Below are 17,401 nucleotides of genomic sequence, written 5' to 3' on the forward strand. Positions count from 1 at the left end.
AAAAAAAAAAAAGAATATGCCAGAAGGATGAGATGTACACCTTGCTGCTACTTCAATTCTTATCTTATTTGTGGGAGAGAAGTAGAATTATTCCTGGGTGTAACAACAACAGTCATTTAATTGAACACTTAATGTGCCAGGGTCATGTAAATGTTTTTCTGATATCTCTTCATGCAGTTCTCACTATAGCTCCCATGAGGTAGAGATGTTTATTAACCCCAGTTTACAGATGAGGAAACGGCTTAGAGAAACTGAGTAACAAGTCCCGGGTTATACAGCCAAGAACAGAATTGAGACTTGAATCTTTGTTCAAATCAAGAGCCGATGTTTTTCAATCCCCATGCCCTACTCATTCTTCAGACTTTTCCTTTACCGGTGCCATTTGGATTTATTTATTTATGATTTTATTTTTAATTAATGTCTACATCCAACGTGGGGCTTGAACTTGCAACCCTGAGATCAAGAGCACATACTCCACCGACTGAGCCAACCAGGCGCCCCCATTTGGATTGGTTTAAAATTACTGCCTTCAGGGCGCCTGGGTGGCTCAGTTGGTTGCATGTCTGACTCGTGATTTCATCTCATGGCAGGATCTCAGGGTCATGGGAATGAGCCCTGCGTCGGGCTCTGCGCTCAGTGGGGAGTCTGCTTGAGAGTGTCTCTCTTTCTCCTTCTACCCCTCCCCCTGCTTGTGCATGCTCTCTCTCCCAATAAATTTTAAAAAGTAAAATTACTGTTTTCATTTATGTGATTTTTAAAAATAAAATGAATTCAGCTTCTGTACTTCCTTATTTTATAGCTGGATCCGAGTCTTGCTCTTAGTTTCATTTGCTCATCTTGTTACATCCTCTGTGAGGTTTAATCTCCATTTTGCAGATGGTCAGGGGGAGGCTCCATATGAAGTTGTATAGTGAAAAGATGGTGCTCCTGAGTCATGCTAGTTTCTCACTAGTTACTTTAGTTGTAGCAGGCACAGGTTAGTTGAAGGCACAGGTTGTTAGCCTTAGATCTGTGCTGCCTTCCCCCCAGTTTTTGTTTGTTCCCTCAGTCCCATCACCACATCCCCATTTGTTTGAGGCTCTTAAAGCACTTTTTTGCCCTGTGATTTGTGACTAATGTGGGGATGAGGTCATCCCAATTTTCATTGGAGCCAGCTTTTTCACCAGCAATTTCTCCCTAAAATTTACCTCTTTCCTTAAATATACTCTGAAATATATTTCACTTAATTAGAAAATTAGATCTCTCTCTTTTTTTAAAGATTTATTTATTTTTAGAAAGAGAAAGGGAGAGAGCGTGTGGGCATGGGTGGGGGAGGGGCAAAGGGAGAAGGAGAGAGAGAATCTCGAGCAGACTCCTGGCTGGGCTGGATCTCACAATACTGAAATCATGACCTGAGCCAAAATCAAGAGTTGGATGCTAACCGCCTGAGCCATCCGGGTGTCCCTAGATATCTTTTCATGTGTAGATGAGTGGTACATGTATGATCTGGCTCCAGATCAGACAGGGAGCTGTTGTGGATAGTCAAGACTGGGCATGAAGAGGCTGAATTCAGTCTGCTGTGAGCCGTAATTTTGGACAAGTCCCTTAATGTTCTAGTTCCTCATTTGTAAACTGGAGTAGTAGGACCAGGCCCACCTGTAAAAATAGCTCTCAGATACTGATTCTGTGCCAGACCCTGGATGTGAGCGTAGCTCTCTCAAGGGAGCGTGCATATGCTTCTCTTACAAACGAGGAGACTGTCCGTGGAGCACAGCTTTATGCATTACAGACCCGGGTTTTGAACCCAGATCTTTCTTTTTTTTTTTTTTTTAAAGATTTTATTTATTTATTTGAGACAGAGAGAATGAGAGGGAGGAAGGTCAGAGGGAGAAGCAGACCCCCCGCCGAGCAGGGAGCCCGATGCGGGACTCGATCCAGGGACTCCAGGATCATGACCTGAGCCGAAGGCAGTCGCTTAACCAACTGAGCCACCCAGGCGCCCTGAACCCAGATCTTTCTGACCACAGAACCGACACTCTTTGTGCTGCATTCATGTTCTTTTTTTTTTTTTTTTTCACGAAATATCTTTTTAAAAGAAGCATTTGGAAGAGAGTTAAACAAATGTAAATTATATATAATTAATTACAATGATAATTGTCTCATTAAAAATCCCTATGAAGAATTTCAGCTTTGTAAGCTGCCTGCCATTTTTCTTATCCTGGATAAAGTGCTTTTCCAGAGCAGAAAGTGCTAAGTGCAGGACACTTAACTGTGACTTGTAAGCAAACTTTTATTCATTCATAGTTGGTTTTCCTCTGGGAGCTGTGTACGACTTCTCTCCCAAGTATGTAGATGGTTGCATCATGTTTCACATCGATGTTTAGAAAACCAGGTCTCTGTTTTCAGCATGAGACCGAACAGAATGAGCTGCAGACACCATGTCCCTGGAGAAGGCCTGCTGCCGGGGAATTGGGAGTCCTGGCGAAAGTGAGGTTCCTTAGACCCTTGCATTTTCTGAGGCCTAAGCAGCATCCCAGTACCCTTTAACACTGGTGCGTGATCCCTCCCATTCTTACCTCTTATGAGCAGAGGATCAAGCTGACTAGAATCTTCTATGAAACCCAAGCCTTGAAGGGTAGGAATAGGTTTTTCTCTTGAGAGAGCAAAGCTCTGAGGTCCTGCACTATTAATGTGCTGGTTGCCTATGAAATGGCCGAGTTTTGTCAGCATTGTGGCCCCGCCCCGCCCTGCCAGTGAAACAAGCCTTTGCCTGGCTCTTGTGCGGTAAGGGGAGGGTAACTTTGAGTCACGGTTGATAGGTTGTTTCAGGGTTCCTTTCCATTCCATAGTCTCCCTGTTTTTGAGAGCTAGTCATGAAGTATTTTGGAAAGATAGTCGTCAAGAAAAAAACCCTGATCACTGAGAATGATTTGGATGAGGGATTGCTTATATCAGACAGGGGATGCTGGTTGCTTTTTGTCAACCAGTCCCCTGTTCCCTCAGTTCCATTCCATGTTCAGGCCCTCCGCATGTTTCCAAGGGCCCACCATGGTTCTTTGAACCTGTAGAGTGTCCCTCACTGAGTTTTCTCAGCGCCCCCTTCTCTTCTTGTCTTCTCCGCTCTAGCCTCGCCTCCATAGTTCCTATGCTGCCCAGAATAGGAGAGGTGCAGGTGTGCAGACACTCCCCGGCAAATGCTAGATTTCCTTATTCCTCAGCTTGTTGTAGGAGCCCTTGAGTTTCTCTAAAATGGCCTGTCATGGGATGCCTGGGTGGCTCAGTTGTTAAGCATCTGCCTTCAGCTCAGGTCATGATCCCAGGGTCCTGGGATCGAGCCCCATATCGGGCTCCCTGCTCTGCGGGAAGCCTGCTTCTCCCACTCCCCTGCTTGTGTTCCCTCTCTCGCTGTCTCTTTGTCAAATAAATAAAATCTTTTTTTAAAAAAAAAGGACTGTCAGTCTTGCTCATGCTGCTCTGAGCGTGACCACGCCCCTAACCAGGCCTCCTCCACTTCATTTTCTCATCAGGTTAGCTCCCTTTTCCAGACACTCCATTTTGGGTCATGATTCCACCATTTTTCCAGTGTTACAGGCCTCCAAAGAGACTAATTCACCAAGTTCTGTATGGCTTCTGATGGGTGTTTTGGATCTAGCCCCTTCTGTGTTTGCTCACTGCTGCCACAGTGGCCTCTCACCAGGCACGGGTTCCCTCCACGTTCCCCCCACCGGGTTCCCCCTCACCGGGTTCCTCTGGCACCACAGTAGTCTGCAGCCTTTCTTAGAGACCATTTTTATTGAGTCACTCCTCTGCTCAAGGAAGGATCTCTTCCAGCTTTTTTGCCTGACTCTTCAAGTACCTTCTTGGTTTTTCTTTGCCTTAATTAAAACAAAAGACAAGAAACTTTTCTAATTATAAGTTATTGGGTCTTACAAAATATATTAAGAAGAAAACCATAATCTGCTGTCATGTCACAAGCTAGTGGTGGTGTTATCTTTTAGATGTATTTTTTCCCCCTAATTATGGCTTTATTTATTCAGCACTTATCATAGGCCTGGCACTTTCCAAAGTGCTTTACATATATAACCTGGAAGGTAAGGACTATCATCCCCATTTTATAGTTGGAGAAACCGAGGCATAGTGAGGGTAAACAACTTGCCCAAGGTCATTTATTGTAGCTGTACTTTCAGTATTTAGCTATAATTATTAAAAATAATTGACATACACTGTATATACAGTTCTTGTTTTTTGAGTATTTTGAAATAACTGAAGGTCTCAAAATGGTTTAAAATTCAAAAGGAGCGGGCGCCTGGGTGGCTCAGATGGTTAAGCGTCTGCCTTCGGCTCAGGTCATGATCTCAGGGTCCTGGGATCGAGTACCGCATCAGGCTTCCTGCTCCTTGGGAGCCTGCTTCTCCCTCTGCCTCTCTCTCTCCCTCTCTGTCTCTCGTGAATAAATAAATAAAATCTTAAAAAAAAAAAAAAAGATTAAAATTCAAAAGGAGCAAAAAGATAAACAGTGAAAAGCTTCCTCCTTAACCCTGTCAACTAGCCACCCAGTTTCCTGCTCCAGGGAGAGTGTATATGTACAAGCAAAAACATCTGTCCATATTTTGTGTTCTCTTTTCTCCTTTTTTACACAGATGGTAGCATGTTTAATCACACTCTATATTCCAGAGGATGTTTCGTATCAGTGTATCAGATAACCACTTTCCTTTCTTTTTTGGCTGTGTAGATTCTAATTTCCTTGGAGCAGTCCCCTAACAACGGACATTTGGTTTCTTTCCAGTCTGTTGCTCTTACAGACATTACATTAAGTAACAAGCACATGTATATGCTGGACAGTTTTGTTTCCTGCTTTTAAAATTAAAATAGGATTATTTTTCCCATGTTAAAATACCTTGAGGCTGATTTTTTAAAAATAAGATTTTATTTATTTGACACAGAGAGCACAAGCAGGGGGAGTGGCAGAGGGAGAGGGAGAAGCAGCAGGGAGCCTGATGTGGGGCTCGATCCTGGAACCCTGGGATCATGACCTGAGCCGGAGGCAGACGGTTAACCGACTGAGCCACCCAGGCGCCCCGAGGCTGATTTTTAATGTCTGCATTAATGACTCCTCATAACCCTCTATTTCTAAATTTTACTTTAAGATGACTCAAGCCTCACCTATTCTCTAAAGTCTGAACATGCTTACATTTAGTAGTCATTGTGTTTCCTGTGTGTTGTGGTAGAACTGGCAGCTTTTCACCTGGAGTCTTCTTATTGGGAAGCATCTCTTCTGTGCAGAATGTTGGCTGCAGTTTTCTTCTAATTCTCCAGGGGTCTCTGGACCTGAAAGGGTTGAGAGCCAGTGCACTTGAGATAGTGCAAGCTTTTGGATCAGGGGTTGCCTTGTTTTGTGTTCTCTCCTTGCAGCACAGAACTTGGTAGGGTGAGGCCGCAGCAGCCCGTGAGACTTGGTATTTGATGCAGTGACATACGGCTGGTCCTGTCCTAAGTCTGTCTGCATCCTCAGGCCACAGATTATGTGGGCCTGTTCTCCTGCCACAGATCATTGGGTCAGCAGCCATCTGAGAGGGACCCTGCTTGTGTTGCCAACCTTTGTTATTAAGGCAGACTGGAAGGCAGGCCCCTTTTTAACCTATTCTTTACCTAGTTGGGACATTTATAGGCCAGGAGTTTTCAGCCCTTTTGTGAAAAGGAGCTGATAGATTTTTTTCTTTTAAACATTTACTTTCTTTTTTTGTGTTCTGATTATAAAAGTAATATTCACTGGGACACCTGGCTGGCTCAGTCAGTGGAGCATGTGACTCTTAATCTTGGGATGGTGAGTTCAAGCCCCATGTTGGGTGTAGAGTTTACTTAAAAATAAAAAGTAAAAAAAGTAATATTTACTGTAGTACATAATTGAATATTTAAAAAACAGAATGCATTCATTACCACCCCCCAGAGATGGCCACTATTAAGTCATTTTTGATCTACAAAACAGTAATTTCATATGGTTTAACCTGATAACGTTGTGTTTTTTCTTTTTTTTAAAATTTTATTTATTTGTCAGAGAGAGAGAGACAGAGGCAGGCAGAGGAAGCAGGCTCCTTGTGGGACTCGATCCCAGGACCCTTGGATCATGACCTGAGCTGAAGGCAGACGCTTAACTGACTGAGCCACCCAGGCGTCCCCATTGTTTTTTTTTTTTGTATGCGTATATATATTATAGTGGCTATTTTTATATATATGAAGACATTTTATGGGTATGTTTCTGTATCTTGCTTTTTCTTTTAACATTAGATCTTGAGTTTTCCCCGCAAATAAAAAAAAATGTATTTTGAATGCTTGCATAATATCTCTTAGGCAGCTGGTGTGCTAATTGATTGCTCCTACTGTTGGACATAAAGGTTGCTTCCGTTTTTTACTCCTGTGAATAAAGTTAGCATAGCCAGTTTCATAAGTGAGTCTTTGCCCTGTTCTTTTTTAATTATTTCCTTAGGATGAGTCCCCATGTGTTTATTAGCCATATATATTTCTTTTGTGAATTGTCCAATTGCTCTGTCCATTTTTAATGAGGTTTTAATGTTTTTCTTTATGTATCATCTCTCCGTTTCAGCCAGTTACAGCATGGCATATCCTTCCCCCCCCCTTCCCCCCCAATCCAGGAAATGCTTCTTTATTCAGCTACAGGGTGTTGTAAGAGGAAGTCTGGTGGCACTGTGGAAAAGAGCAGTGGACAGGGAGTCAGGATACCTGGGTTCTGGTCCCAAGCTTGGTCTCTGGCCTCTGTGGTCTTGGGCCACAGTTTTTTGTCCTCTGTTTTTAAATTTATAATGGCTCTAAGGATTCTCCTAGCTCTAAAATAAAGAACTGTTTTTTCTTTTTTGAAGATTTTATTTGAGAGGGGGAGAAAGAGCACGAGCAGGGGGAAGGGGTAGAGGGAGAGGGAGAAATAGGCTCCCCTCCGAGTAGGGAGCCCGATGCCGAACCTCGATCCCTCGACCCTGGGATCATGACCTGACTGAAGGCAGACGCTCAACCAACTGAGCCACCCAGATGCCCCAAGCAGGTTTTCTGTGAGAAGCAGATGATTGCTGCTTTTAAGTGGTTTTGGTTGACTTTAGTGGGAAGTCAGTGGCTGGCTTGAGAATAATAGTGTGTATCTAGTAAATGCACATTATTTTGCTGTTTCAGAAAAATACTTTCATGTATAACACAGTGCTATGAGTATAGATGCCTAATAGATTATCTTGTGTGTGTGTGTGCGTATGCGCGTGTGTGTGCGTGCGCGTGTTTTGAGTTGATTTGTATGCATCCGGATCCAAACAAGATCTATACGTTGCAGTTGGTAAATTATGACTTTAAAATCTCTTTTAAAATATAACAGGGGCACCTGGGTGGCTCAGTTGGTTAAGCGGCCAACTTTTGATCTCAGCTCAGGTCTTGATCTCAGAGTCATGAGTTCAAGTCCTGCATTAGGCTCCATGCTGGGTGTGGAGGCTACTTAAAAATAAATAAATAAATAAATAAATGTAACAAATTACCCTTCTTTATGCTATTAGTTTGTTAAAGAAACTGGGTCATTGTTCTCTAGAATTTAGGAGCTATTTGTGTCCCTATTTTAAAAATATAAATATTGCTAATTCAGTGCCTGGTACACAGAATTCCTTCAGTATATTTTTTTTGGATGAGGAAGTAAATTGGGCACCTCGAAAAATCAGGCTTTCACTTTTTGATGCTCTTTTCTACGTAGAATGCCACTTTGGTCACTGAAGTGCTTCTGCTCTTTCCATCTTCTTTCCAAAAATAATGATAATGGCACTGTTTATGCTAGAACTGGCAGGGAGCCAGATTGGTCTGAGTTTAAGTTGACTATGCATATGATGGCAGTCTCATTCTGCAGAACACCTTTTACTTAAGTCCGTGGATTTCTTGCCTCCTTCCCTGGCTGTTCCTTTGGCACATCAGCCCTGCAAGGGCACTAAGTGCACAGTGAAGCCTGCCCTGTCTTAGGAGAGTGCAGTTCGGTAGGCATTAGAGAAATTATATTCATGGAAATTCTAAGCACCAAGAAAATACTTCTGGGGGTAGTGATGGGAAAAAATGGGCAAGTGGGGGAAGGAATGGAATTGGAAAGCAAATAGGATGAAATATATGTAATAATTTTCTATAGCTGCTTTTAAAATAAAAAAAATGAAAAAAATTTCTTTTTATTTAAGATTTTATTTATTTATTTGTTTATTTATTTATTTATTTTTAAGATTTATTTATTTGACAGAGACACAGCGAGAGGGAACACAGGGGGAGTGGGAGAGGGAGAAGCAGGCTTCCCGCGGAGCAGGGAGCCCGACGTGGGGCTCCATCCCAGGACCCTGGAACCATGACCTGAGCCGAAGGCAGACACCCAACGACTGAGCCACCCAGGCGCCACCAAAAATTTCTTCTATTTAACTTTCTTTATAAACAAAGGTTAAGTTTATTTAGAGATGTAAAACCTCAGGGAGACCGACATCTTAGAAAAACATTTGTTTAACCTAGGTCAGGGAATGGATCTTTGAAATACCTGGGAAATCCCTACTCCTATCAATGGGGAGGAGGATATGTCCTTAAAACTCAGATGGAATCACCTGTTTCCCTTTTTTCTCTTCTAGGGGTTCATTTTTCTTTGTAGTGGTCATTTTATTGTCATGCTTGTTTCTTATAAAGTTTTAACATAGGAACATTTCTTCTCTCCTCATCACAGACTTCCAGATTGCAAGTATGTTAGAATTTAGGTGAAACCAGTCTTGTTAGAGATTTTGAGAAATTGACTTTGACATCAAGTGGTAATGACGTTTTTGGGTTTTGTGGTCCACTTTATTTTTTTTTTTAGTTGTTGTTGTAAGTAAACTCTGCCCCCAACATGGGGCTCAAACTCACACCACCAAGATCAAGAGTCACATGCTCTACCGATGGAGTCATCTGGGCACCCCAGTATAGGTCCACTTTACATCTTTTTAAATTGTATGTGGGTTGGGGGCGCCTGGGTGGCTCAGTCGTTAAGCGTCTGCCTTCGGCTCAGGTCATGACCCCAGGGTTCTGGGATCGAGCCCCACATCGGGCTCCCTGCTCAGTGGGAAGTCTGCTTCCCCCTCTCCCACACCCCTGCTTGTGTTCCTGCTCTTGCTATCTCTCTCTCTCAAATTAAAAAAAAATGAACAAAAAAAAATTGTATGTGGGTTAAGTAGGTTTGGGTAAAAGTTCATCCTGCTTCTTTATTTATTTTAAAAATCTATTTATTTATTCTAAGAAGCATGTGAGGTGGGGGGAACCAGGCAGAGGGAGAGAAAAAAATCTCAAGCCGACTCCCCTCTGAGTGTGGAGCCTGACCCAGGGTGGGGGGAGGGTGCTCGATCTCACAACCCTGAGATCATGACCTGAGCTGAAATCACGAGTTGGATGCTCAACCTACTGAGCCACCCAGGTACCCCAGTTCATCCTGCTTCTTTAATGATAGTATTTAATGACCTAAGTGTGTATATTAATCTTCTCTTGTTCCTTCAGGGGCTGCCTACTGTCAGTTTATGGACATGCTGTTCCCTGGCTCCATTGCCTTGAAGAAAGTGAAATTCCAGGCTAAGCTAGAACATGAATACATCCAGAACTTCAAAATACTACAAGCAGGTTTTAAGAGAATGGGTGTTGACAAAGTAAGTAAATTTTACTCTTTCGAAGTTGTTTATTAATTAGTAACTGTTACTAAGGTTGGACATTTTCTACCCCCCCCCACCATTTATATAATTACCTTTTCTCCAGGTAAAATAGGATTTACTGGGAGCAGCATTTCTCTGTACCCTCCTACCCCTGGTTCCCTTGCTGTCTTCTTTCTTTATTTTGAAGTTACTAGTGTCTGGAGGAATCAGCCTGTAAATCTGTACTCAGAATTTTTTTTTTTTTTTTTTAATAATACTGTCTAATCTTTATTAGTCTGAGATCTAAATCCTTTTTATCTCTGGATCTACTTTTGTAAAGCATACCATATGGTAGAATAAGTAGTTCTAATAGAGAAGATTCTAGAAATACTTGCTTTTTATAGTAGGATACAAGGAACATCCCTTATGTGTGCTGTCAAGTTCCCTTTTGCCCCTAAGGATATTTGAAAGTACCAGAAACATAGCCCACTAGGCTTCATTAGGACAAATATTATCTCTGTTTTAGTAGATAATAAATTAACGCAAAATTTAGCAGTTTCACTCCATTAGAATGGTTTATTCTTTTTTTTATAAGATTCTATTTATTTACTGAGAGAGAGTGCAGAGGGGGAGAGGAGCAGAGGGAGAGAGAGAATCTCAGACTCCATACCGATCGTAGAGCCTGATGTGGGGCTCTCTCTTATGACCCCGCGATCATGACCTAAGCCAAAATTAAGAGTTGGATGCCTGACTGACTGAGCCACCCAGGTGCCCCAGAGAATGGTTTATTCTTTTAAGCCTTTTTTGGGGGAAATGTTACTTTAGTAAAGCTTGTAATCACCCCCTAGTTATCTTGGTGATGTGTCTGGTCTGTATTTACTTTGAAATCAGTTTTCTTTTAATTTGTCTCTGTATATGAAATATGCATTTGTATTGAACGAATATCATTTAGGTACCAGGCTTAGTTTAAACTAGATGTAGTTTACTTATGTGCAGTAATTTTTCTTTTTATAGAATTGTATTTTATTTTTTTGAACAAGGAAAATTCTTAAAATACAGAAAAGTAGAGGAAATAGTGTGATGATCCCCTCAGGTACCTCAGTGATTATCAAATGATGGCCAGTTTGTTTCAGATATCCCTTTACCCCACCTGCTATACTCAGGGATTATTGAGAAGTGAGTTCCAGATAACATTTTGCTTATAAATGTTTCAGTATCATACAGATTTTTTTTGAAGATTTTATTTATTTATTTGACAGAGAGAGATCACAAGTAGGCAGGCAGGCAGAGGGAGAGGGAGAAGCAGACTCCTCACTGAGCAGGGAGCCTGATGTGGGATTCGATCCCAGGACCCTGGGCATGACCTGAGCCGAAGGCAGACGCTTCACTGACTGAGCCACCCAGGCGCCCCACAAAGTAATTTCTTAAAATTATACTTATTTGCTCAGAGGAGTGGATATAGTTCAAAATATTACATATATTAGTTTTTATAAAAATACCATTGCAACTGGAATCCTTGACGAGTTAAAAGATAGTTAAACTCTTCCTGACAGTCTAGCAATTTAAAGTAATACCTGATAGGTATCCTTGTACAATAAGAAAGTTTACAGGGTTATATTTTAATAGGACTGGAATTACTTGAAAAACATACCAGGGGCACCTGGGTGGCTCAGTCGGTTAAGCGTCTGCCTTCGGCTCAGGTCATGATCCCAGGGTCCTGGGATCGAGCCCCTCATTGGGCGTCCTGCTCAGTGGGGAGCTTGCTTCTCCCTCTCCTTCTTCTGCTCCCCCTGCTTGAAGATTTTATTTATTTGACAGAGAGACACAGCGAGAGAGGGAACATAAGCAGGGGGGAGTGGGAGAGGGAGAAGGAGGCTTCCCGCGGAGCAGGGAGCGCGATGCGGGGCTTGATCCCAGGACCCTGAGATCATGACCTGAGCCGAAGGCAGACGCTTAACGACTGAGTGACCCAGGTGCCCCAAATAAAATCTTAAAAAAAAAAAAAACCATACCATTTTGTAGAAATCTGTTGTGGGACAAATTATGTACCTTGACCTATTTTTAAGACAATTTTTTTCCTTTTTTTTTTTTCTGGATAAATTTTTTTTCCAGTTTTATTGAGATATGATTGATAAGACCGAATTTTCTTTAACACAGTTCATTGTAGATACCTGTGGTTGGTTTGTGCTCTGGGTTTCCTACTTTGTGATGGGCATTGTGGCCATGCAAGCTGCCTGGGAGATTTACTCTTTTTCAGTGGAATGACATGTTTTATTATGTGCTTGGATGTGTGTATGTGACTAATACATGATTTGTGTTCTTTCGCATTTCTGATTCCTTTTGATGGACTGGGAGGTGGGTTGGCAGGTGTAAGTACTTTGTGGAAGGCAAACTGATTGAAACTTGCTCTATAAACTTTTCAGGGCTTACTTAGCACTAAGTTCTTGCCTCTAAAATTTTTTTTTCTCCTTTTGGCAGAGCTTTATACTGATTTGATGCATGGACAAGTTTGGTGCTTGCCAGAAACCTCTTGCTTTGGGCTAAATAGTCTTGATATTTTTCTGCAGATAATTCCTGTGGACAAATTAGTAAAAGGAAAGTTTCAGGACAATTTTGAATTTGTTCAGTGGTTCAAGAAGTTTTTTGATGCAAACTATGATGGAAAAGACTATGACCCCGTAGCTGCCAGACAAGGTCAAGAAACTGCAGTGGCTCCCTCCCTTGTTGCTCCAGCTCTGAACAAACCGAAGAAACCTCTCAGCTCTAGCAGTGCAGGTAAAACTACAAAACAAAAATGCCATTTCCAAATAATAGTATTCCAGGTATTCATTCAGTCATTCATTCATTCAACCTTCAACCAGAGGGTTTTGAGCAGCCATAGGCTTAGGGAGAATAAGGAGTGCAGGCAATCCCAGCCATGTGGCAGGATCATGGATTGTGGCATCAGGCAGACCTGTGTTTGTTCTTAGGTCTCTGTAGCCCTGTTTAAGCCACTTTATCTCCGCCCCCCCCTGCCCCCCCCGCCCCGGTTTCTTCCTCTGTAAAATGGGAATTTCAATACTTGCCCCAGAGGGTTCTTGAGGCCTGAATGAGTTACTCTATGTAATTTTTGCCAGTACTCTTTAGTTGTTTGGGATAGAAATTCCTCAGGTTAGCTCACAAAAGGGAGCTTTAGTTTGAACACAAGGACTTTTTTCACGGGGCCCTGGGATGGGAAGTTATAACCAGACCTCAACACCCAGGAACTGAAGGAGATTTCTAGGTCTCTTAGGGACTGTGCTTGGCTCTCTGCATCATCATTCTGTCTGCCGACCAGCTTCCTGTGCTTACTGTGGCTTCCCTGCCCTCCCTAAAATTTGAGCTGCTAAGTGGCTTTGGCTTGCTATGATGCCAGCAGAATCTGGGAGGCAGTTTTTAGAGACCTCCTCTAAAAGATTTTGGCCTGGTAGGTTTCCCAAAACCTGTTTGCAGTCATGTATTCGTAGAACATGTGTATACTTCAGGGCAGGGCAGATGTTCTACAGATGCTACCGCCTCCTTTCCCAGAAGGTGGAAAGAATATTAGTTAAGGTCCCATAGTACCTTTTTTTTTTTTTTTAAATATTTTATTTATTTATTTATTTGAGAGAGAGAGAGAAACAGCATGAGAGGGGATAGGGTCAGAGGGAGAAGCAGGCTCCCTGCCGAGCCGGGAGCCCGATGTGGGACTCGATCCCGGGACTCTGGGACCATGACCCGAGCCGAAGGCAGTCGCTTAACCAACTGAGCCACCCAGGCGCCCGTACCTTTTTTTTTTTTTTTTTTAAGATTTTATTTATTTATTTGACAGAGACAGCGAGAGAGGGAACACAAGCAGGGGGAGTGGGAGAGGGAGAAGCAGGCTTCCTGCGGAGCAGGGAGCCCGATGGGGGCTCGATCCCAGGACCCTGGGATCATGACCTGAGCCGAAGGCAGACGCTTAACGACTGAGCCACCCAGGCACCTCAGGGTCCCATGGTACCTTTAGAAGAGGCTGATCCATCTGCTAGGTAGAGAGGGACATTGTGTACTTTTTAATTTTCATAGCTTTATTGAGATATTGTGTATGTGATAGGATTCACTTGCCGTACAGTTCACTCATTTAGAATGTACAGTTGAATTCTTTTTAGTGTATTCACAGATACGTTCAACTATCACCACAACCAGTTTTAGAATGTTTTTATTACTCCCTAAAAGAAATCTCATATGTGTCCCATAGTGGTCACTTCGCATTTTCCCCCAGCTCTTCCTCTTCCCCTCAACCCCAGGCAACCACTAATCCACTTTGTCTGTGGATTTACCTATTCTGAATGTTTCACACAAATGGGGTCATAGAATATGTGGTCTTTGTGTCTGGCTTTCATTCATTTAGTGTAATGTTTTCAAAGTTCATCCATGTTTTAGCACTTGTCAGTACTTCATTTTTTTAATGGCTGAGTAATACTCCATTGTATGGCTATACCACATTTTATTTTAATTTTTTATGGGGGGGCAGAGGGAGAGGGAGAGAAAGAATCTTCAGCAGACTCCATGCCCAGTGCGGAGCCTGATGGAGGGCTCACTCTCACAACCCTGAGATCATGACCTGAGCTGAAATCAAGATGTGGACGCTTAACTGGCTGAGCCACCCAGGTGCCCCCACATTTTATTTATTCATCAGTTGATGATCACTTGGGTTATTTCCCCTCTTGAGCTGTTAGGAATAATGCTGCTTTGAATATTCCTATACAAGTTTCTGTGTGGGCCTATGTTTTCATTTCTCTTGGGTATAAATCCAAAGGTATACATTTGTGGGGCACAATTCTTGGGTCGTATGGTTCCTCTGTTTAACGTTTTACAGAACCACCTGACTCTTCTCCAGAGTGGCTGCACTGTTTTTATATTCTCATCAGCAGAGTGTATGAGGGTTCTGATTTCTCCAAATACTGAGTGCTTAGCTTCCTAGAATGGGGAATCTGTGTAGATGCTGGTAACAGGCAAGTGGAGACTTGCAGTAAGCATTTGATCTTGGGGATAAACATATACTAGAGATCGTCCAGAGGAAGTGCCTATGCCTGTGGGTGAAAGGCCTTATGGTTATTGAACATTTTGGGGTGTCAGGAAGGTCAGATATTTCTGAGCCTGGCATCATGTAGTTTTACAAAATGATTGCTAAATAAATGATTGAAGTCACAAATGATAAATACACCTCAAGGTAGCCCGTTCTTGATTATTCTTGTTTTAATTTTATTACTCTTTCCTTAACTTTATCAGCTTTTGGCTCTACTCATAGAGAAGTTTGTAAGTCCTAGTCAGGGCGCTGCTTTCCTCTCCTAACCCTCCTAACCACCTTCTAAAAGGTGAGTAAGATGCGGGTTTTGAGGTAATGAGTGATAAGAGCAGTTTCTACCATCCTCCTCTTCCTAAGCCAAGGAGTTTGAGGTTCTAAGATGGGGGGCATCTTACCTTCCAGATGGGAAACGTTGGGTACCCGGCAGCAGCTGGGACTGTGAGCCCACTCCTGGCATGAAGTTTGCCTTTGCTCCATGAAGTTGCCCTCTTTGTGGATTTGGTTGGAGTTAGGTTAAGGTAGATTGCACCAGAATGATTGTGTCTCTTTCAGATGATAGTCCTCTTTACCCCAGCAGAAAAAAGACCTCACAGAGGGACTCCTTCCCAGCACAAAAGATGGTGGCTAAAATTGGTACTTAACTCCGCTGCCATAAAAACCACTTCGGGCAAACACGGGAGTGCTGTCTTGCATGCTGGGCTCTCTACGTTGGGTCCCTTCACTGCACTGATGTGGCGGGCAGTTGGTCACAGCCTCCTCTTGTCTGGTGGGTTTTTTTGTCTTGAAGTATCTCCTCTTAAAAAAAGCTCTGCTCCTCTCTCAGCTCCACAGAGGCCCATTGCAACACACAGAACTACTGCAACCCCTAAGGCTGGCCCGGGTGTGGTGCGAAAGAATCCTGGTGTGGGCAACGGGGATGACGAAGCAGCTGAATTGATGCAGCAGGTAGGCATCTCCTCTGTCCGAGACAGGAGTCACTTCAGGAGAAAGGATGCTTGGCAACACTGACCAGGGGAAGCCTGTCTGTGTTCTTGGAGGAAGGCCTGCCTTGTCCGCCTGCTGAAGCAGTCCTCGTGATTTGTGAGCACTTTGGGTGCTGTGTGGGGAGTGGGAGTGTGGAGGTGCAGGTGGAAGAGCGGCATTGGGTGTTTCTTTCTTTTTTTTTTTTTTTAAAGATTTTATTTATTTGAGAGAGAGTACATGAGAGGGGGGAGGGTCAGAGGGAGAAGCAGACTCCCCGCCGAGCAGGGAGCCCGATGCGGGACTCGATCCCGGGACTCCAGGATCATGACCTGAGCCGAAGGCAGTCGCTTAACCAACTGAGCCACCCAGGCGCCCAAGGGATTGGGCGTTTCTAAGATGTGTTCGTGTGACAGAAACCGATGTCTTGGGAAACCCGCCCATACAGTAGAACCCTGTCACAGATCTCTGGAACACCTCTCAGGGTTCTATGGGATTCAGAGAGTGTTTCTTGAATTTTGGCTCTGACAAAAAATAAAGGGGAGTTCCTTTCTTTTCTTTTCTTTTTTTAAAGATTTTATTTATTTGAGAGAGAGAGCACATGAGATGGGGGAGGGTCAGAGGGAGAAGCAGACTCCCCGCTGAGCAGGGAGCCCGATGTGGGACTCGATCCCGGAACTCCAGGATCATGACCTGAGCCGAAGGCAGTCACTCAACCAACTGAGCCACCCAGGCTCCCAAGGAGAGTTCCTTTCTAAATAGTAAATAAAAAGAAGATTCCACGGTGTCTGTGCTGAAATCCTGGGTCACTAAGAGATCCAAATTAGAGTGGAACTGGTATGGAAAACCTGTTATTGCTCTTCTGTTCTTATTCTGTGATTTGAAATGTATGCTTCAGGATTAGTTAAATATCCCGAAGGTACTTAGCAGAGGTCTCTGTGGATCTGAACAACATTTAGACTTAAACATTTTTTCACCAACCCTTATAGTTTTGTTTGTTTGCTTTTGGATGATTCTCTTGATTAACTCCAGTTTTAAAATCAGGGATGCTCTATGATTCCTGTGTGTTTGGGATTGAATCCTTTCACTTTCCTGAAAGCTAGTGCCAGGGGTGGGTGGCCATCCTGGACTTCATCTTGTACTCTGTAGGAGAAGATGCAGCAGGTTCTGTGGGGCTCCTGCTCTGGGCAGTAGTGTCCTGTGTGATGGGGCACGGGCTTTGGGTCGTGTGGATTTGGGGATTTTCCTGGCTCTGCCGCTTCTATTTGGGGCAAGTCAGTTAACCTCTCTGAACTCACTGTGTTGAGTGAAGTGGGGCTAATACTTTGCTCGTGGTAGTTGAGCGGATTACATGAGCTGATGTCATGTCAGGTCCCTGGAGAGTGGTATCTGGGATAAAAGGGGAAAATGGCAGTGGATAAAAGACAGTTGTGATTATTACAGTTCTTGTCCGTGGTCTTTTTTTTTTAAAGATTTTATTTATTTATTTGAGAGAGAGAATGAGAGACAGAGAGCACGAGAGGGAAGGGGATCAGAGGGAGAAGCAGACCCCCCGCTGAGCAGGGAGCCCGATGTGGGACTCGATCCCGGGACTCCAGGATCATGAACTGAGCTGAAGGCAGTCGCTTAACCAACTGAGCCACCCAGGCGCCCTTGTCCGTGGTCTTGATAGAGCAAAATAGATTCTGAAGTATCTTTTTTTTTTTTTTTTAAAGATTTTATTTATTTATTTGAGAGA

At 43.3% G+C, this 17,401-nt stretch overlaps 1 protein-coding gene across 3 annotated transcripts in view; it reads left to right on the forward strand.

Annotated features, from left to right (window-relative positions):
- MAPRE1 (microtubule associated protein RP/EB family member 1) overlaps positions 1-15,726 on the forward strand; it is a 22,829-nt gene extending 7,103 nt beyond the window's left edge. For all 3 annotated transcript variants that reach the window (XM_081833090.1, XM_081833089.1, XM_081833091.1), the window contains exons 3-5: positions 9,508-9,653; positions 12,203-12,410; positions 15,527-15,726. In XM_081833090.1, coding sequence (XP_081689216.1) covers positions 9,508-9,653; positions 12,203-12,410; positions 15,527-15,711 — 539 coding nt within the window. In that variant the 3' untranslated portion in view covers positions 15,712-15,726. The remainder of the gene's footprint in view (positions 1-9,507; positions 9,654-12,202; positions 12,411-15,526) is intronic.
- Positions 15,727-17,401: the final 1,675 nt, after the last annotated feature.

This window comes from Leptonychotes weddellii, chromosome 10 (genome assembly GCF_054177405.1).
Source record: "Leptonychotes weddellii isolate Sample4059 chromosome 10, ASM5417740v2, whole genome shotgun sequence".
NCBI classification, from domain to species: Eukaryota; Metazoa; Chordata; class Mammalia; order Carnivora; family Phocidae; genus Leptonychotes; species Leptonychotes weddellii.